The following is a 21,736-nucleotide window of genomic DNA, read 5'->3' as shown; positions in this document are numbered from 1 at the left end:
ACCAGCAAAATGAAATTTTTAGAGGTTTTAATCATCTTTGACTTCAGAGGAGTGATTTAAAACTACATGAAAGAGAAGATGAACACATACCTGGCTATGCTGTATATATATGTTCAAGTTGTGAACTCTTGCATTCACTAAATATTAAAAACTATAGTTCTAAGATTTTTGAAAAATTTTAGTACAAATTTTTTTTACCAAGATCATAGTTTAATGTTGCCTCCAATTTCATGCAGCCGCCAGAAGTCCATTTGTAGGCAAGGGCTGCAGGATGAAATGCCATGAAAAAATTCCATTATCACTGAAATTCTTGCCTCAACACCTCCTAATAGGACAGCCAATGCTAAGAAAAATACAAGATGGCAAACCAAACAGACATCCACTGGTTTCAAGGCAGCATTGGAAAAAATTCTAGTTAGAGCTCCCTTGAGGGTTTCAGCAATCACCAAATTTCAGCACAATATTACTTTCAAACTTATCAAATACTTGCCTATATACATTGACCTCCCTAATTCCTATCAAAATCTATCCTTCCCCTTCCAACTTCAGGTAAAACTTTAGGAAACTTGTGAATTTTTAACTCTACAGTGTGTTAATTCTGTGTTAATCTGTCTTCTCTGTCTGTGCCCCAGCACTTTTTATTCTCAGCACTAGGAAGCTTAAAACAAAAAAAGAACAGAAGTTTGGAATTTTCTTCAGATCAGTACATTAAGGTATGTTAAATGCTTAACCTTAGCTGCACTCCAATTTAGCCTCCACTAGTAATGATAGACAAACCTGCATGTACTACAAAGCAATAAAGTGTGAAGACCAATCAACAGGCACACACAAACAAATGCATAAAAGAAAGAGAAGAAAAGTGGATATGACTTCTAATTTAAAAAAATAAAATATACAAGGCAATACTAAACCAAACTGAATATCATTCCTGAAAAAAGAAGTCTTAAAAAAAGTTAAACACTGCAATTCTAAAAGATATACATGCAGCAAGGAAAACCCATCTGGCTGTTATCTGGATGTTATTGTTATACAGCATATCCAAAAAGAATAGATGTAGTATTAACAGAAACAGTAATAAAACAATTATATTTCACTAATAATTTTTCAGTGCCACTTTCAGTTTATTGACTGAATAAAACAGGTTCTTACTGAAGAACTGTTGGATGCAGATGCCTCAACTATATTAACTCAAAAGGTCACCAAAGGCAAATTTGCTGAAAAAGAACAAGGGCTTGAGTTTTCAGTTACTTGACTTAAAACTCTGAGCAGAACTTGCATGTACACATCATACATCTGCTATTTTGAAGTTTCAGAATCTACACAATATATGTGCTGAAGGGTTTCACCCATAGGGTTTTACATAAGAAATTCAGAAAACATGCAGAAGGCATTTTTAAATAGGGTTTTTTTGAAGGGTCATAGATTGTATTCAGGCCTAAGATGTGAAAGCATGTATAGTCTCTATAATAAATATACTAAAACATAATTTATCAAAAATGTAACAGCATTTACGTTTTCGCCTCTTAGTCTCCATCTTGTCATATAGATGAATTCCATAGTATGATCCTTCCCCATGATTTCTCCGTTGCATAGTACATCCAGCTTAAAATATAACAGAACAAACAGTAAGACAAAGGGATGCAGAATTTTACTGTCTAAATGAACTGCTAAGTGAATCACCAGAGTTAATCCCTCCACTCCTATCATTATAGAACAATTCCATCAGACACGTATATCAAATCTGGATGAATACAGCATGCTGACAATATGTTATTTTGTACACTGGTATTCAGCTGGTATTTTTTCACTTTTGTCTTTTGATTTGAAGTGCGGACAGAAGGAAGTCTGCTACCAAGGTATGAAATCACCAGTAGACAAACATTACCTATATTTAGCTACACTACACAGTATCTGTTTGAAGAGAAAGCCTTGTGCTGTATTTTGAAGGCCACCTTGCTATGCCTTTCAAACCCAAAGATATAAACCAGAAGTACAGTAATTTTCATTTAAAAATAGATTGTAAAGAAACTTTTAAAAATTAGTTTAAAAAGAACTATAAATTACAAGAAAAAAGCACTTCAAAGTATACAGACATTCCTTAACTGAAAGCAAAAGACAGAAAAAAACAATGACCTCAGTGTGAAAAATGTCTACTTTAAACTGTATTATAGCATCTTACTGCTGCTCGCCACTGCAAATATTTGACAGTATTTTCATTTTTAGAGCTATAATGTTTTCTGGGTTTTAGACAAAAAAAAAAAAAAGTCAAAATTTTGAAGTAAGCAGATTCTTTGTAACACAAGCCATTAAGCTACCAGACAGATTAAAAACCAAATGACACCAAATAGGCTGGTCACTGTGACAAACTCCTGTGCATAGTTATAACCTGTGCACCAAACCTAACTCAGCCCTGCCCCTGACCAACGCCAAGAGGCTGCTGCTGGTGCTAAAGTCGGCCTGTCAGGCATGGAGCCTTTGGCTCCTGTAGAAGAACAGGCAAGAAATACTCTGTGCTTCAGTCTAAATTCTTGTATCCCTGGAAAGAGGGAAAGCAGGTTCAAACATGATTAAATTTCATTAAAATGTATTATGTTGCAGGGAAAAAAAAATACAAACATCTTTCTTTCACATGTACCTCATAGGAACTTGGAAGTTTTAATTTTAAGCTGAGAAACTTTTTGATAGTTCCCACGGTCACTCGAGTAGAACAGCGGATAAATTTCTTCATTAAGCCCTAAAGCAACAGAAAAAGCACGTTAGAAATTCCGGAAAATGTGAGCAATCTTTAGCACAAGAACAGCTGTAACTGATAATTTTTTCAACCAGTAATCAATTTTACTGCATTATCTTCTAATTCATAATGACACCACAAGTTTGTTTTTGTTCACTTGTTTTCAAAACTTAGAAGATGACAAACAAGTTCATTTGACCCATCTCTGATTCTAAAGATATTTCTAAAAGATACAGAAGGGAGGAAAGAAAAAAAAACAAAACCCAGCTACCACCAAACCCATCAAAATCCCCAGAAGAACTTAAATTAATCAATGTGTTTGTGTTAGTAATGCTGGGGGTCAAATAAATGTTGCATTTCTTAGAAGTGTTAAGAACCTCCAAAGTTATACATGTAACATAACACACAGGAAATACAAGTACTTTTATTAGAAAAGTTCTTAAATATATTTTTCCTTTTATTCTTCTATTTGTAATTTAATAAAACATTGTTAAAATCTAAGGTGATTTCTAAAGACTTTCTTGTAGACTCGGTATTTTAGGTAATCCCCTTCAGGAATAGAAACCAAATATCCCTAATTCTTAAAACAGCAATTGGTAGGTATTACTCCATACATTTTGCAGACTGAAGTGATCTCCCCAAGGCCACAGACAACACATCAGGGTCAGAATCAGGTCTACAGCTCAGAAGATCTGGATCCCAGTCATTCAGGGCACCTCATATATGATAAGCAGGTTCATTCTGACGTGTTAAGATAGTAATTCGGAAGGTGTGAGGCAGCTCACCTACAGCTAACTTTATAAATACTTCTGTGGTGTGCTGTAATCTGCTGTGTAATGCAGTTATATACGATAAAGGCTGTAGACTACAAAACTATAATCCACACACAAACAAAAATTCCACTGCCACAGATGGCTTTCTGTATAGAACTGTATTTTTCCCAACATTCCAAAGATGCACTGAAATGCCTCAAAGGAAAGGACTAAAGTGGAAGTGGGAACAGGTCACTACATTCAGGTTTATTTTTAATGGTTATAAAACGATTTTATTCCTGTAAGATGCTACTGTGTCATCAGTAACTACAGCACAGCCTGTTTGCTACTCACTTTGACGACATTATCTCCTGACTGCCCATTGTTGCGTAAACAGTCGAGGCAGATTGCAATCTGTGGGTCACTCCTGTGATAGTCTTTATCTTCTTCATTTTCATCACACTCCTCATCTACTTTGGGTTTATCAGCTTTTGGACTTTCATCTGTAAAATATGAAGATCATATTATTTAAGTATAAAGTAATTAAAAATCACATATTTAATGAAAAAAGGCATCTTCATAAGCCATAATGTTTCTTCACATTAACTTTACAAAATTTTAATTCAGTGCATTCTTAAACTGACCAACTTAAAGACCTCTAGCAACATATTTTTCCTACTCTAATTTTAATGCAATATGTAAACAACAGATTTCTATGGAACATAAAATAATTAGTTGATGGACTATATTGAGTATGGCTGTCTACTTCTGATATGTCCAATAATTAAAACCCTGCAACTGTGCATGCATCACAATCACTCAGATATGCAAACCTACCATATAGCGTAGCAGTTCAGTGACAAAAATAATGTTTTTAAATAAACAATAGAATGACTTATCCCAACACTTATATATCAAAGTGACACGGCTAATCAATTTATATTAACTGTCACAATAATCCAGTGAAGACAAGTTCCTGTAATGTAATCACAAGGTAAGCTAAACCTTAGATTTTGACCAAATCTAAATAGGTCACTGTAAGAACTCCAGGTGTTTCTCTCCAGAAGGATTTTACAACTAAATAGCCATATATTTACTTATTTCCTTTTAAAAGGAAAAAGTATAAGAGGAAAGATCTGTGTATTTTTAGCAGAGTTTATAAAAACTACATAATCACATACAAAATGTTATCCAAGGTTTAGCAAAGTTGAGCACTCAAATGCTAAGACTGGCAAGACATCTAGATAAGGCTGCAATGTATGTAAATAATAACCATAAAATAGAGTAAGTTTTACAGATTTAGAGTACAGTATACAATAATCTTATTATATACATTTGGGTTTTTTTTCTGTATCCCCAACTTACTTATTTTGATTTAAAACAAAGGCTGCTCTCTATTGGAATAAAACATTATCACAATTAACTTGAATAAGCTGTTTTCATGTTTTTAAAATAATTTTCAGATCAAGTTCTGCTACTTTCCTACACTTACTAGATTCTAAAGGAATTTAGAAGAGTTCAGATGAGAAAATGGAATGTAAACTTTAATAAACACCAAGCCATTACTAAGTTTCTAGACACAGTAATTAGTTGCCTTTATTCAGTTTACATATTCAAGAAAAGTTTAAAGCTATATTCATTACTTTTTTCTCTTACATCTTTAAAATTTTCAATAATTATGAAAGATTTATCCTCAAGTCCCTTTTAGCTATTGACATATTTAGCTGAATGTGTATCATACACATATTTTGTTCCTATCATCCTCCTATGAGCAGAATTTACAGTATCAAACTACAATTTCTTTTTTTTTTTTTTTTTCTGAAAGTCCAGGAAGCAAACAAGCAAACTCTTCCAATCAAGCAGGTGCAGTCCACCTGTCACAAGCATTTGTTCACTTCAGGCTGGAGAGTACCAATGAGTATTTTTTCTCTGTACTGTGGTATTTCATCATTCATCAATTCTTTCTGGTAACCATTCTCCTACAGGAGTCACCAATGCCTGAGATATGCTTTATTGTTTGGGGTTTTTTCCTTCTGATATGTGAAAATTTTAAGTCCTGGGATTTTTTTACAGCTCTTAGATGCTTAGGCTAGGAACTGTGCTGCAACCTGTGGCACGGGATATAACTGACAGACTCTTAAACTACAGTGAGAATCTGATGGCAGGGCATGGTAGTGACAACTGAAACAGTCTCTTCTAAATGAAATTCTCCTCAGCAAATAATTTCTTCCCAGGGAAGAGTCTAAACGCTTGTTTGTGGCAGAAAATAGCTTAAGTGCTCATAATTTGTATCAATGAGTTGTCAAGACTTACAGATACTACCTAGAGACAAAGTTCCATAGCCCCAGGCTACAGTGTCTAATGGAGCTGGATACATCCAGAGCTACTCAAAAGGATAATTTGTGAGTTAGAGCCTTCCTCTCATTCACAAAAAAAAAAATCCAAGCTCGCACTACACTTACTAACTCACCTCCATTGGGTCTATCATGAAATTAGGAGAGGAAGGTAAGAACCAGGAGAATACGTTGGCCAAAAGTAAGTCACATTCTACAGATTTGCAGATTATCTGTTGATTCATTCTATGTATATAGCAGAAGACCATTTTCTAAACAGTCAAGAAATATCTATACCTCACAAAAATATTTTCTAAGTATTTTTAAAACTGAACAGGTACACACTGCATAGTGTACTGTAGTGAACTAATATAATTTCATCTAAACTGTTCTGCAGTTCATGATTTATTTATGTAATAGAGAAAATAACACTGTCCCTTACAATGTATGCCAAAATGCAAATCAACAAAACTTGTGAGAAAGAAAATTAAATGATGAGATGTTGAAAAGAAGACATTATAAAGAAATGAATGCAGAAGAATATTATAAGATGTTTACTTGACAGTTACCCTTTACTGAAAATAGCTATTTTTTAACTTAGCAGAGTCTTTCAAAAGTTATTTAAAATCAAATAGGCTATGGTATTAAAATCTTGATGCCAAATTAAAGGGGCACAAAACCAGCCGGATGTAGTCGTTGCTTAGCACCTCAACACTGAGTTTCAAAGTTCATGGGTCAACTACAAAAAAAAAATGAGACAAAACAAGGCAAAAAAACAAAACCAAAAAAACCAAACAAAAAACAAACAAACAAACAAAATAGCATTGTGGAATCTATAGAAAATAATTATTTAGCATGTGTGGAAAACTGTTTCACTGCTTGTCATAACTAATTCTTGACAACCTCCTACTTAACAGATGGTCAAATTTGGTAACAGAAAGTAATTTGTAAAAACTCTGTAAAAAAATTCTGTGTCTTGCTCTATTAAGAAAATTAAGAATTCAGCTGGACAATTGTGAGACCATTGCAAGTGAGAGCCTAGGGTAATAAAATAATGGTAAATAATGGCAAATAAAAATAATGGTAAAACAGCTAGAGCTTGTTAACCAACTGGTTGACAGACAAGCAGTAGTATGTGAAGGCCCGTACATTTGCACAGATTCGCTACAAGTTTCTGTAGTATCTTTGAATTCAGGAAGAACAAAATGTACTTGTGTCAGTGAAGAACCTGGTCTTAATAAGCAGTGTTACTTAACACAGAGATGAGAGAGGGGAAAAAATCATCACCTTGTCCATTTTCTTGAGGTTTGTTTTTCTTCCAAAATTCAATCTCTCGCTGCAGTTCCTCTAGTTAACATCAAAGAACAGTAATGTGAATTTTTAAATCAATACCAGGTATATAATTAGAAAGAGCCATATTCCCTCCACCAACCCAAGCAGTTCCCAAAACCAAATGAGAAACTTACGTTCTCGAAGTCCAGGCACCAACTTAAATATAATTTCCTCTAAGGTGTTATCCAGCCTTTCAGAGGGAAAAAATACATTTCACATTAAATGGATATTAGCATTTCAAGTATTTTAAGTGTTTAAATAACAAAAGCTTTTGAATAATGAGTTGCACTTTTCTGGTAAATAATAAATTCTGTCAAAACCAACTGATTTTAGCTTGAGAGACAACATGCATTAAAGCTTATCTCAACCACCTCCTGAATAGATTTATCATAGAAATAACTAAGGAATTAATTTTTTAACATATAAAGATAAAAATGAAAAAAAAAGCTAAAAACATTATACTCCAAAATTTTTATTTTTTGAATCTGTATTACAGACAAACAATAGTGTTACTAGAAGACACAGACTGGAAAAGTAGTATCCAATTTTAAGGTCCAGCTCATGATTAGTAAACATGAAAATTATAAACTCCATTATCATACTAAGTGTTGAAGTGCTTTGGTAATAAGCCTGTTACAAGAAACTGAACAGACTATTCCCTATTTACCACACCACAGACAAAGCAGTCTTGGCAGGATAAAGAAGACCACAGTGCATCCATGCTGCTCTGACTTGACAGCTCTCAATGCCCAGCACAGTTAATTTGAACTATTTAAATCTGCCATGTGTTGTACACCAGGAGAGAGTACACAGCACAGGCATATCCTCTGATACCCTGCTATTAGTGCCAAAACTAGTTATTACAGTCCCTTCCAGTGTACACACTGCAGTTAGCCTTGTTGCTGAAGCTAAAATATTTTTTGTTCCTTTTCTCTGAATTTAACCAACTCTTCTATCCATTTAGTTTATCATCTGCTTTCTAGTTCTACTTCCTCTCCTGATCTCTTATCCTTCCGTTTCCTCTGGCTTTCATTCCATTTCCTTTTCCTTCCTCTCCATGACAAAATAAAATACTAAATAATATAGGGAAATTAAGAATCTTGACCTTCAGTCAGAATCTGGCATATTTTAAATCGCCCTATTTTTTCATCTCAATAACAATATGTTTCTTCACATATATATTTGCAAATACACGTGTACATGGTATTAATAGTACACTATAGGCCTGTTAAAAAACCACAGCTGTTCTGTCATTTGTTCACCAACAGTTGCAAAGCAGGAGTAAGACCGAATGTTTTTATTGTTGAGGAATGCCTACAATCCATATAAATTGATAAAAATTATCTTAAAATAAATATATGCGTATTCAAGGTTCTCCTTACAGAATTTCTACTTGTACTTCAAAGTTTACAATTAGACCCATTACCCAACCATCAAGTTCTGAGACTAGATCGCTGTGGTATCCATCAGTAGATTCAGTCATACCACAGAAATATTTACGTTTCAGCTACAACCACAATCCATTTTTAATTGCTTCTTCTTAAGGGGACAGCAACTACAAAAATTCAGCAAGTGAAACATACTTCCCATAAAACAAAGCCGCACGGAGAGAGCACTTTCTCACAGAAAAGAGGGAAATTAAATTTGTAGGATGTCTGAGTGCTTGATTTCGGAGAGATGATAATGTAGGTCTACCTTCCCAGATGGTGTACCTTGTAGCCCCCTCTGTCAGTATCTGAGGGAACTACATGGTATTGCTTTCTGGGAGGTCCTCACAGCAGAGCACTGGGAACGTGGGAACATGGCTTAGAAACAGAATTCATTTCATACTGTCAGAAAGCTCCAACCTTCATAATTTACTCATTAAAAGAAATGAAATAATGAATTCAAAAGAGAACATCACTACCTTAATTAAAAATCCCTCTGTTCTTGAGGATGGTATAATACATGCTGGTTTTCTTTAATTTATTTTTGAAAATTCCCATTTAGCACTTTCTAATTTACTTTCAATGGCCCAAAGCAAAAGTCACTGGTGATGCTTAAATAGCAAAAAAATCCAATATACTTTGCAAATTTACAGTGCTAGAAGCAAGAAGTGGCTTCCCACTCTTCCTAGTGGAAAGCCACTCTAGTCAATGACTTTTTTTTTCCCAAAATCTAAACAAAAAAACCTTCTTTCTTTACAAAGGATAAATAGTAATCAATACTCGGACAAGGAGAAGGAAAAAAAAAAGTCCAATATGATCTTTAAATGCAGGGAAATTAAAAGTTTAGGGAAAAATGACATTATTACAAGATTCTCAATTTCAGATCCATCTTTCAATGTTCCCATACTCCACACATATAAGCACTCTGACATAAAGATTTGTATTTTTGTGTCTCATATCAAACCCATTCCAAAATGAAACTACTTGAAAAAGGTGGTCTCAGTCATTTACTACAATACTTCCTCTTAATGCTGAAAAAAGAATATTGATATTTTACAGACACCTCTTTGCATTCCCACATCTTCTATCTTCAAATCTCCAAAGCAGAACATACAGAAAGAAAAACCAGGCAGTTCTGTCAGCTTCATATAGATCTTATTTTCACCTCCTCTACAATACTGAATGAGTTACAAGGTCAACACTCTCTCATAACTATCAGTAAATGTGAACCAAATTAAGGCTATTGCTCAGGAAAATTGCAAGCACAGGAGTATGCTAGCAAGAGAAAAAGAAGCCTGCCTTCATGACATTATCAATACAGACTCTATTGAGTACTGATGATGCAGAATTCTGCTAAATCAGTAAAGGAAATTCTTAAAGTTTAACAGTCTTCTTACATTTTCATTTTAGAGTTCAGTGTTGAATTTCAGACTTAGTCTTGTAGTTACAAGAGACCTTAAGTGCTGCCAACTAAGAGATACATGTAAAAAGCTCACATAGTTATGAAGTTACTCAGAACTGAGTTTAGAAGTAGTTTATAAAGCTTATCTGAGAGATCTTAGTTAAAACTCCTAAGTGGTGCTCAACACAATTTCTCAGAAAATGACTGCATTCTTTAGCAATAATGGGGCTGATCTCCATGGTCAGAGTGTAAGACTTGACCATCCAGGAAAGATAACTCCATTGCAAGGCTCACATGCTCTTTTGATTATTAGTTTAGCAAATGTTAAAGTTGGTTCATAAAATACAACCAGGAAACTACTAACTATATGCAGCTTCTTGGCAAAGAGACCAAAATGATTCTAAAAGGAATTTCAGGAAATAGCTCTTCCCACATTTCTGGCTTGTGCTCTCAACTTTCCTCACCCATCTATAATTTCCTGCTCAAAGGACAATATTTGTTTACTAAACATCTACTACATGTTTCAGAAAATGTATTTCTCATCTCATATGAAGCGGTCCTATCAGAATAAAAGAAATATATTTCTAAATGCTTTTGTTTTCAGCTTATTAGTAGCCTATAGCATATTCTGTTATGACTCACACAGCACCTCAGAAACGGTCAGGAAATCAGAAAAATAATCTACACAAACCTGCTCAGCCCTACTCTTCCAGAAAATATTCAGACGACAAAGACTTAGACCAATAACACCCTTTACAGTTGCTGAATTCAATCTCTCTCAGCTATGATCTCAGTAGATAACTGGGAATGGCTGTGCACACATGGATCAGTCAAAAATCAAAGCAATGTATGACAAATTGTAACAAAACCAATGGCATCAGAATATTATACCAAGCCCAGTAAATTCCAGATGTAAATTTATATATTTGCATTAATGTAAATATGAGTCCTTTTAAGTTCACAACAGTATTACAAAACAATAATACTGGGGAATGGACTGGAGGTAGTGTTGGGAGTGAGGGCATGGAGTGCCTTCATCACTCCAGGAAAACATGAAGTTCTTCCACTTATGATGACATTTCCTTATTTTTCTATCTTATCAGATGCCTGTCATCTTTGTTTCAACATAACATCACTAAAAGTGAATCCAGAATTTCACGAAAAATAATTGTTTTTTAAAAGGTGTGTTAATACAATATAAAAAAATCTCAAAAAGGGGTCTCTTTAATGTAAAAACTTCTTTTCATGAATGTCTTTTCATTAATCTTACAGCATATTTCAATTCAGACTGTTGGACTTATGCCCTGAAAAACATTGCTTTACATGATTCATTTTCTATATGTCGCTCTAAAAAGAAAAAGTTGCCATGAGGTTTGGAATTCCCTAAATAATTTGAAAAAACAACCCTCTAGAATTTAATTCCATGTAAAGAATAAAAGGTATCTGGTCCATTTATTTGTTTAATAGAGATACTAAATCTTTTTTAACTTGTACAACAGAAGCAGTATTTCTGTGTCTTTCCCTTCTGTTTCCTCCTTTTACTATATCTGAAAAAAATCAATTTAGAATGTAGTGGGAGCTGGGAAAATGACAACTTATATGGCTTAGAACAGTTAATATATGCATTATACAAATAAGCAAAACAATTATTGCCCTTTTAGGATAAAGACAATAAGATTTTTTGTTGTTCTTCTTCCTTTTCAGCAAATGCTGTGCAATAGATTCTTACCTTAACATTTCTAGTGGATTGGTCTCATGCACTTGGTTGCCACACCTGGGACAGTCATTGCTGTCTTCAAAGTGTTGAACAATACAAGTCTTACAAACTAAGATAGAGAAGGAAAAAAAAAAACCCACTTAGAAAAAATCTAAATAATATTGCTTGATTATGACCTGATACCTAGTAGCTAGCTACTTCATACATCAGACGTAAAAGAGTACTGTCTTAAAGTAAATAATTACAATGTATCTTATCCCCTTCTTGTTCCTCAAAACCATAGTTAGCTCTGCTCCACTGAGACAACCAAGGTCAGAAGCACAGGTTGGACAAGCACTTTAAATTATGAGATATTTTTGCTACTTAGAATTCTCCCAGCATCACACCACATGAAGCCCATAGCCTGTACCTCCTTAAAGAACAGGTTCTCAGGTGTGTGCTGGGGAACTTCAGCCAGCACAGCCCACCATCACCTCAGCTGATCTGAAAATGACTTACACACATCACTTCAGCTCCACGGTGTTTCTTGCAGCTGAAAATAGTGGTTTAAATACTTACTGTAAGAGAAAAGGTCACAGAAATTGTACACAGGTTCAAAGTGTTTTCCTTTTGACCCAGTGCTTTCCAAAGCAATGACAGAATGTACACTCAACATTTAATATTTGAGCCTTATAATGAAAAATCAGGATCAGGACCATGGCAAGTATCAATAAATCCAAACAAACAACAATGTGAATATAAAAACCAATCAACTGAAAGTAAAGTATACATGGCGCTATACTACTGTTGCTTTCAAATTATTAATTACAGACTACAGATTTTAATGTCATTAATTATGGAAGCCAAGCTGATGAGAACAACTATGCCTGCTATTATTACTGCACAAAAATGCTCTGGATGGAGATAAACTCTACGCTCTTATTATTAATTCACCTAGACTGAAATAAGAACTGCAAATTCATCAGTAAATGGACTGAAAAAATAAATGGACTGCTGTGACTGCAATATGCTTTCTGCTGAAACACTGTAATTTTTTTCATCAATTACTTAAAGAAGTATGAACATCTCTAAACAAGTTGGTAAATCCTAATTATAAGACAACTCTAGGAATCTTGAACTTCCTTTAACAAACAAAGCCTTTATTTACCTTTGCCTTAGAATGCTCAGAAGGGTTATATAAAATCAGCTGATGCTGACAATGCACACACATTAAACCACGATGTAGGTGTTTTTCCCAGCTGTTTTAAATCACTAACTTAAAGACATTAAGCTCACAGCCCAAGATTCTCAAGGAATTGTAAAATAACTCTTCTGCCAGTTAAGCTTTTCAGCTGCAGCACCAGATAGCTCCTAATCCTGGTATCTCTATTGTGCTGAATTCACTGCTTCTGTCAGGGGATGGTGTATGGGTTAGGGGTGGGTGACGACAATACTGATGAACCTCCAGGTTAACAGTCACCACTGTCTCAGAAATGCCATTAGTTGGAAGCCTTAGTTTAAGAAGTGTGGGGGGGAAAGGGCTGAGGAGCAAGTATGATGATGTAATTGTGAAGTCTAACACAGATGTAAAAAAATTCCAAATGTTACTGTCATTTGGAAATTCAGCTAAAAGTCACTGAGGTGATAACAGAAGAGTTTGGCTTACTCTAGACCTCTTCTAACTTGACTTCATAGAAACTGAGCTTAAAGATAACTCTTTTTCAATGCAGTTTCATCTGCTAACTCCCATAATAAAGGAAGGAGTTAGTCTTTATGTTTTTGGTAAGCCTTCTGTCTAGTATAAACAGCAGCATCTCTATGGAGTCCTTCTAGCTTGACACCAAATTAAAACGATAAAGAATAAACAAAGTGGAAACATTTGTAAAAATGTAATTACAACTGTTCAATATTAATTTTGGAATTGATAAGCTCAACCTCTAACCTTCGCTTGTTTGGAAAATATCCAGGCTGGATGAGGCTCTGAGCAACTTGAACTAGTGGAGGGTGTCCCTGCTCATGGGAGGAGGGTCAGAACTAAGGGTCTGTTCCAGCCCAAACCATTACATGATTTTTTTTTTTTTTTTTTTTTGCAACAGAGACTCAGAGAATTACCACAAAAATTCTTCACAAGGAGAAGGGGCTTCATATCAATATCAGAGTGATTTGGTTTCTTTTCTGTAAGCAATAGAATTAGCCTCCTTCTGAAAGAATGTCCTTGCATTTTAGAAAAACTTTCTGAAATTTTTAAGAATATTTAATTCCCTTCACTTGCTCTCAGGATTTCTGCTCCTGTCATGTCAGAAATTCTTGAAGTTTGTGATGAGATGACACTGTTCTTACTGCATTGAGTTGTTTTGTAAAGATATTTTACATTTGGGCTTCCTAGGTTTTTTGTTTGTTTTCCAAACTAAAGACAAATAGGGCCTATCTGAGCAATAGCTTTCATTTACATCTAGAAGAAATCTGAAATTATGACTATTCAGAAGAACTCCATGCCATGGGATCAGTAACTAATACACTTATTTAAGTCAGATAATTGACTTCATAAAATCTCCCAAACACTAAACACTGCTAAAGATAAAGCATGCTAATATCCACAATAATGTAATTGGAAGAAATATTTATAATATAAACCAATCTATGGAAAGGAACTGAATTCCTCAGTCTGAATATATTTTTGGGCTCTCTTTATACCTTTTGTTTTCCAGAGGAGACAACACCCTTGGAAACCATGCATGGTACAAGAAAGGACCTAATTAATGAAGAGCTTCATTTCCAGTGTAGGAAAGATCTTTGAGTAGAACATATACAGAAAAGACATAATAAGGAACCAAGAACCTTATTCCAGACCTATTTGGATGTTTCTCTATGCCAATAAACACACAGATCTGGATCATGTGTTTGTACAGCCAGCTCAATACCATAAAAGCTCCCTTGAAACTGTAAATCAATACTGAAGTAACCTCAACTAACTTTTGCTTTTTCTTATGTAGATCTATAGTGTTATGAGGATTTGCCAACCAAAACTAAATTTGATTTACCAACAGGAATATAAGGGTAAAAAATGCATATAAATTCTAGCATGCAAGAATAATGAACTGATACATGATACTCCTAGTGGGATCATCAACCAAATATTTTCCTATATGATAGGTATAATCATCCTCTGTTACTCTCAGTATAAAACACTGAACATTTTTCAAAGCCTATCTCTTTGCAGTTTCAGAAAACAGAATGAAATCTAAATATTGGGTGAAAAAGGTAGGCAAAAAGGGAATCCTTAAACACAATTAAATGACAAATATTGTTAATTCACCACCTTAGGGAAAAAAACAAACTCCAAACCAAAACCCTTCAATGCTTCCAGTACAGATTAACAAAATAATATGGTTTCATTTGCTTTACTGTAGGTCATGGTAGGGCAGCAAACAGGCAAAAAAAACCTGCTTAACCTAAATGTACAGTTTGCAGAATTTTGAGGTATATGCTACACATGCCAGTGAAATGAGAACTTGAATTGCATAGTCGTACAATGACATTTCAGGTGAGACACAATAAAAAGTTAAACTCATGTAAGATGACTTTCTATGGCTGATAAAAGCACTTGTGTGACATATGCTAATTGGCTGGCACCCATAACAATGCTGTTTCCCAGTACAGAGATATCTGGTTCACACATTCTTTCAGATCTTTGTAATCAGATGAAAAAACACAGATACAAGTGCCAAGACTGCGCAGTATGTCACAAACAAACAAAAAAGAGTACATATCTTATGAATATCTACATACATATGTATCCATTCAGGTTACTGTTTAAATGTTGGTTAATGAGCTACCAAAATAAAACTTCATATCGCATTTTTAAAATAAAGTATTCTAAGGGATAACGTTTAATTAGTTAATTGTGGTGCAAATTCTTTGTTAGAATTCATCCTTTGAATTCTTCCAAGGATTTCCTCTCAAAGTTAATCACTCTGATTCAGTGAGCAAATGAAGGGCACATAATATGCACACCTAGTGGAACATCAAACCCATTTCACTGATGGCACAGAGGTGCAACAAGTCATTTGGTAAGTTTACTAAAGTATTTAATTATCTACCTTAAGCCTGCTTTTAAAACAGTACTTAGTTTTAGGGAAAGTGTTTGCTTAAAAACAGGACAGAAAACTTCACTTAACCATCCTTTCCAGAAACTATACAAGTGGGACTGCTCCTCTCTTAATTACTACTACCAGACACAGTCACACTAGATTATCTTCTATTAAAAGGGAGAGAGAATTTCAGTATGTGATAACCAAGAATGACTTTTTGTGTTGAAAATTATTTAAAAATAACATTTAGGCCCTGCTACATGCCATTGACTAAAGTTTCTGCAGGAGAAGAAGTCTGAAGGCAGCTCAGCTTGCTTGTCTGAGGGTGAGAAATTTTGCTGCAGTGAAGTTTTTTTGGGATCTTCTTTTGACAGCATAGGTTTTTAGCAAAATCTGAAAACCACTCTGGTTGAAAGATTACTGAATATTGAAAATTATATCTCTGGTAAATAACCCGCAGGGAAGGACATTTTTGAAAGCTCCTAGACTGCCTTGGTTGGCAATTTCTTAACACAAATATTATGGAGACCAGCTAGGAGTAATGCACCTTTTGATCTCCTGTTTGTAAACAGGGAAAAGCTGGTGATGAATAGAGCCAACAGCCACAGAGAGCAGCTTGCCTTGAGGTGAGTCGAGGATCTTTGAGAAAGGATACACACTTAAATAGCACAGTTAGGACTCTGAACTTCAGGAGATGGGACTTCAGCTTGTTTAAGCAACTGCTCATCAGATTTCCCAAGGAGACTATAATTGGAAAGAGACTTAAGAGAGCTGGCTGAGCTATACAGTCCACTCTTCGGGGAATTATGTCCGAAGAACTGCTTAGTGCACAAGAATTGCTTAGTGCATATAGTCCCTAATTAATATGCAAAAGTAGATCATATTAGAAGTAGAAACAAGAATGGGAAACAAAAGGATCTAAAATCGCTACTCTGGCACTTAGAGACAAAAATAGGAAAGCCAAGGCCCAGCCATAGCTAAAACTGAAGAGAGACATAAGGGAATTGTGCAAGTATGTTAGTAGCTGAAGGGAGCTTAGACAAAATATGTCTGTTAATGAATGAGGGAAACAACGCAGGAATAGCTTATACAGGAAGTTTTGAAGTCCTCAGTATCTTTTTGCCTTGGTCTTCACAGGCAGTCCTTGATCCTCCCTGCATACTAGCTTGATTTGGGAAGGAGAGGGATGATCAACAGCCAAGGAGCAGCAGGTTAAAGCTTACTGAGAAAGGCCGGATGTATATAAATCTACAGGCCAGGTAGGACTCACTAAGATGAAAGCTCATCACCATGATCAGGGTGATTATGAGAGGTACCTGATGGCTAGAAAAGGGTGGTGTGTTATGCCCACCTGCAATAAAGAGGGGAAGGATGACCCAGGGAAGTACAGCTAAACAGCCTCCTCTAGCTCACTAGGAAGATGGCAGATTACATCATGTCCCTTGGAGTCAATTTCCAGCTATGTGAGGGACAAAAATGTAATCAGGAAGTGGCAAGAGCAATTTGCCAAAAGCAAATAATGCTATAGGCTGGCAGGTGATGTAATAATAGCTTGTACCATTTGAACAGCAGTTACAGGAGTGACAGAGCCCATCTTCTGGGGAATGGCAAATAGCATCACAAGCAATGGCCACATGTTGACATTTGGCAGGACATTCAGAAAAACTAGATAAAGACTGTAGCACTGGAAATGGTTATTAAGAGAGGCTGTGGAGACTCCGTGTTTAGAAATTCAAATGTCAACTACACAGAGACACGGCTTGACCTGGTAGAGTGCTGGCAATTAACCTGCCTCCTGCATGAAGTTAGCCTAGACAACCTCCAGATGTTTGTTGATGTTTTCAACCAACATTTCTATGATTGTGTAAATAGTCTGTTATTTTCTAAGATACTAAAGAATGTTCTTGAGGAAAGTTTATTTTGCAAATTTTGTAAGTGCACACTGTACTAAACAATGGAGTGACTCAGGAGACAGATGATGGGACACGCCCTTTAGCTCACATCTAGCCTGCTTCTATCAGTAGTTCTTATCCTTGACAACTGTGTAACAGACTAGAAAAAAAGGTCTCAGTCCATAAGACAAAACCATTCTGTTGAAAGTAGCAAAAAAGAAATGAAGTTCTGAATTTGCAGAATAAGTAATTTTGCACTAACATAACCATTTCCTTTCCAACAGAGATAGGAAAGTTTGCACTTCTGGTACCCAAGTCGCACTTATGTTTCCCAGCAAATAGCGGAGTTTTCTGTCCAACATTTTCAAAAGCCCCAGCAGAAACATTTCTTACTGAAAAGGCACTAATTTCTCAGAGCAGGACTTAATATTTTCCAGCAATACAGAGTATGCAAATCAACTGCTAATTCCCTGCTTTGGTTACTGCTGATCATATTAGTTCCCCTATGACCATTGGAGAACATCTATGTCAATACATGCTTTTCATCTTGTCCAAAGTAATACATTGTACTCCCAGTATCGAATGAATTTACACTGCTTCTTCAGCCATTAATACCTGCAGATTTTGATCACTTGTACAACACTGTTTTCAATTATGACAATTAGTAAGTACAAGACAAATACCAAAGGACAGTTAAAATCATTGTATTCTGTGGTATCTATTTGGACCATACTGAAGAATCATACCTGAATGGTACCATACCTGTATTTGGAAAAAAAATTAAAAATATTTTCTACAAGATAACTTTGCAGAGTACCTTCCTGAATTCTTCTATCACATTTTCCTTTGCAGACATAAGATTTGCATATCACCACTGTTTTCAAGTTTTAAATGTTCCTTTCCATCACTGTAATCTTTGTATTTTGCCAAATGAAACTAGACTTTGCTTTAAAGAAACACCACCTTCTTTCCTGAATGTCTACTTAATGACCCAAAAATTGGGTATTTTTTTGGTGCGAAGATCTGTGTAACTATATGGCAGCTCAGTAAAATTCATGTGCTCTAACCTAGTAACTAGGCAGTAACAGAGCTGGCTCAGTGAAGAGCTCACAAACTACAAAAGAACAAAAGGAGCAGATGCTGCTGAGAGGAGAATGCTCCTTCTGCCATTATTGTTCTGTAACAGGACCAAAAGTAAATTAAAAAATAAATTATGTAAACAAAAAGATACCACAATAAAAACATTTTTGCTTAAATCTGATTTCTGATGTAACTATATTCCCCTAACCCCAACCTTTTAAAAGTTGCTAATGTTCATTAAACTTTAACCATAAAAAATTAGCTAATACTGGAATTTTTCCAGTTTCTTCAAAGGGAAAGATAATTTAATAATAAAATATTTACCTCTCTCTAATAAATTTATTTCTGTTAAGTACCTCAGCCTTTTCCTAATTCTTTGTCACTATTTTCCCCCTGTATCCAATGAAGGATGAAGATCTTCCTTAGCATTCCTTTTCTTGATAATGTATTTATATAAACATTATTAACTGTCTATTACAGCAGTAGCCAGATTAAGTTCTGGTTGGGCTTTGACCAATTTTCTCTCTTCATAACTTCACGGTGTCCCTGCAGTCCTTCTGGGTTTGACTGCCCCTTCTTCCAAACTCAGAAACTCTGCTTTTCTTACTAAGTTCCAGACAAGGCTTTCTGTACAGCCAGGCTGGTCACCTTCCCTGCCATCTCATCTTTCTGCACATGGGGACAACCTGCTCCTGTGCCTTTAGGATTTCCTTCTAAAAGCACATACAGCCTTCCTGGACTCTTCAGCCCTTCAGGACTGCCTCCCAAGGGACAGCCAGGCTACAAAATCTGCCCTCCAGAAGTTCAGGGAAGTGGTTCTGCTAAATGCCCTCCTTCCTTTTCCAAGAATTGAAAACTATCTTTTTGTGACTGCTGTGCCCGAAGACGTCCTCCAACTTTCATATCACCCACCAGTCCCTCTCTGTTCACAAACAGCAGGTCTAGCAGGGCCTTACTCACCAACTGTAACAAGAAGTTATCCTCCACCCACTCCAGGAACCTCCTAGACTGTCTTCTCTCTGCTATTTCCAGTAGGCATCTGCTAAATTGAAGTATTCCTCTAGAACAAGTGCTAGTGATTGTGAGACTTCCCTCAGCTGCTTCTCGAATGTTTCATCTACCTCTTCGTTCTGGTTAGGTCATCTGTAACAAGACTGCCATCATGGTACCTGACTTGTTGGCCATTCCCCCAATTCTTACCCATGAACACTCAACTCTTATCATCACCATCACTGAATTCTAGACACTCAAAATACTCCCTAACACACTGTGCTACCCCACCAGGTCTCCTTCCTTGCCTATCCCTTCTGGAGGGTTTTATATCCACTGCATCCCTCCAGTTGTGTGAGTTATCCTGCCATGTTTCTGTGATGGCCACTGTGCCATAATTTTCCTGCTGCACAGTGGCTTCCATTGTTTTAATTCTCTGTGTGCTTCATATAGTAGGGAAGTAACACCAAATTGTAAAAATTAACAGTGAAGACATTAACAACTGCAAGAACAACACTGCACAGCAACTAGAGGAAATGCCAAGACAAGACTTTTAACTGATATTTATTAAAGGTTAAAAAAGGGAAATCTGCCATAAGACATACAATTCCCCTTACTCTTCTTTTGGAAGACTTCAAATGTTATTTGGAAAGATGCCAAATTCTAAAGGAGGTCCAGTGAAACTACTGACTATTCAGAAATAAATGTAAAAAAAGCAAGCATGTAAATAAGCTTGTGAAAGTAAGATGACAGAGTTTGACAGGACCATTCATATGTTGAGCATAATACATACATGCCAACGTTTTATATGTAGTAGGAGCAGAAGACAACTTAAACAACTTTTCCTGAGCAGTTTCATTGAAAGAGATCTACTTCCAAAGTAAATATTTTGCCACCTTCAAGTATTTCTCTGCATTGTGCCATGGAACACATTAGAGAGATGTGGGCCACTACTGACCAAACTAGGGTATCCATCACACATACTGCCAACAGATACATTAGTTTAAGTTTCAAGCATGGTTATATCATCAAAAGAGCACAGCTGACATAATGATCTCACCTGTGATCAGACAGGCCACAGTGATATAAGTTTGGTGTTAGAGCCAGCACAATCACCAACTAGCCTAGGGCAAACAAAAGGGTCTCTGTATTCTGCCAGGTGTCCAGCAGAGTTGACATACCCTCTCAGAATGGGTCAGGTTGGAATGGACCCCAGTGGGTCATCTGGTCCAACCTCTCTGCTCAAGCAGGGTCATCCCAAAGCACATGGCACAGAATTGCATCCAGACTGCTCCTGAATATCTCCAATGAGGGAGCCTCCACATCCTCTCTAGGCAATCTGTTCCAGTGCTTGGTCACCCATACAGTAAAGAAGTTCTTTCTCATGTTCAGATGGAATTTCCTGTGTATCAGTTTCTGCCCATTGCCTCTTGTTCTATTGTTGGCACCACCAAGCAGAGCCTGGTTCCATCCTCTTAACAACCAGCATAGATATTTACCCACCTTAATGAGGTGCCTCTCAGCCACCTCTTCCTGAGTCTGAATAGGCCTAGCTACCTCAGACTTTCCTTGTAAGAGTGGTACTCCAGATCCTTGATCAACTCTCTTTGGAGCTGCTCCAGGAGCTCCATATCTCTCTTGTACTGTGGAGCACAGAACTGTACATAGTTCAAGATAACCCAGACCGCAGACCAGTGCTTAGGAAATTTCAGAAGAGACTAGATTAATTCAAAGTATTTAATGTAAAAATTCAGTAAACAAAAACAAGCACAGTGGTCATATGAAACACACTGACAATTAAAAAACCCCAAAAACTTATGAAGGAGGGACTATTTTGCAAAGTATTACTTACAGGTATGGAGGCACTCCGTTACTGTAGTTGGCTTGATGAGATAGCCTTTACAGATATAGCAGGTGATATGAGGATTGAAATCTTTCACCAAGTGCTTCCTCTGAGTAGCCATTCGTGGAGCAGGAAATGCTGGCAGAGTGCTTGGGGCCAGAGAAGCG

General features: G+C 36.1%; 1 protein-coding gene across 2 annotated transcripts in view; it reads right to left on the bottom strand.

Annotated features, from left to right (window-relative positions):
- Nucleotides 1-21,713, bottom strand: part of PCGF5 (polycomb group ring finger 5) — a 33,699-nt gene extending 11,986 nt beyond the window's left edge. For both annotated transcript variants that reach the window (XM_068197633.1, XM_068197634.1), the window contains exons 1-7: nt 21,579-21,713; nt 11,707-11,803; nt 7,283-7,338; nt 7,104-7,163; nt 3,838-3,986; nt 2,636-2,734; nt 1,513-1,602 (exon numbers count right to left, since the gene is read on the bottom strand). In XM_068197633.1, the coding sequence (XP_068053734.1) occupies nt 1,513-1,602; nt 2,636-2,734; nt 3,838-3,986; nt 7,104-7,163; nt 7,283-7,338; nt 11,707-11,803; nt 21,579-21,690 (663 nt within the window). In that variant the 5' untranslated portion in view covers nt 21,691-21,713. The remainder of the gene's footprint in view (nt 1-1,512; nt 1,603-2,635; nt 2,735-3,837; nt 3,987-7,103; nt 7,164-7,282; nt 7,339-11,706; nt 11,804-21,578) is intronic.
- Nucleotides 21,714-21,736: the final 23 nt, after the last annotated feature.

The sequence above is a fragment of the Anomalospiza imberbis genome, chromosome 8, assembly GCF_031753505.1.
Source record: "Anomalospiza imberbis isolate Cuckoo-Finch-1a 21T00152 chromosome 8, ASM3175350v1, whole genome shotgun sequence".
NCBI classification, from domain to species: domain Eukaryota; kingdom Metazoa; phylum Chordata; class Aves; order Passeriformes; family Viduidae; genus Anomalospiza; species Anomalospiza imberbis.
The sequence above is the reverse complement of the archived record's forward strand: the minus strand, read 5'-3'. Positions and strand labels throughout refer to the sequence as shown.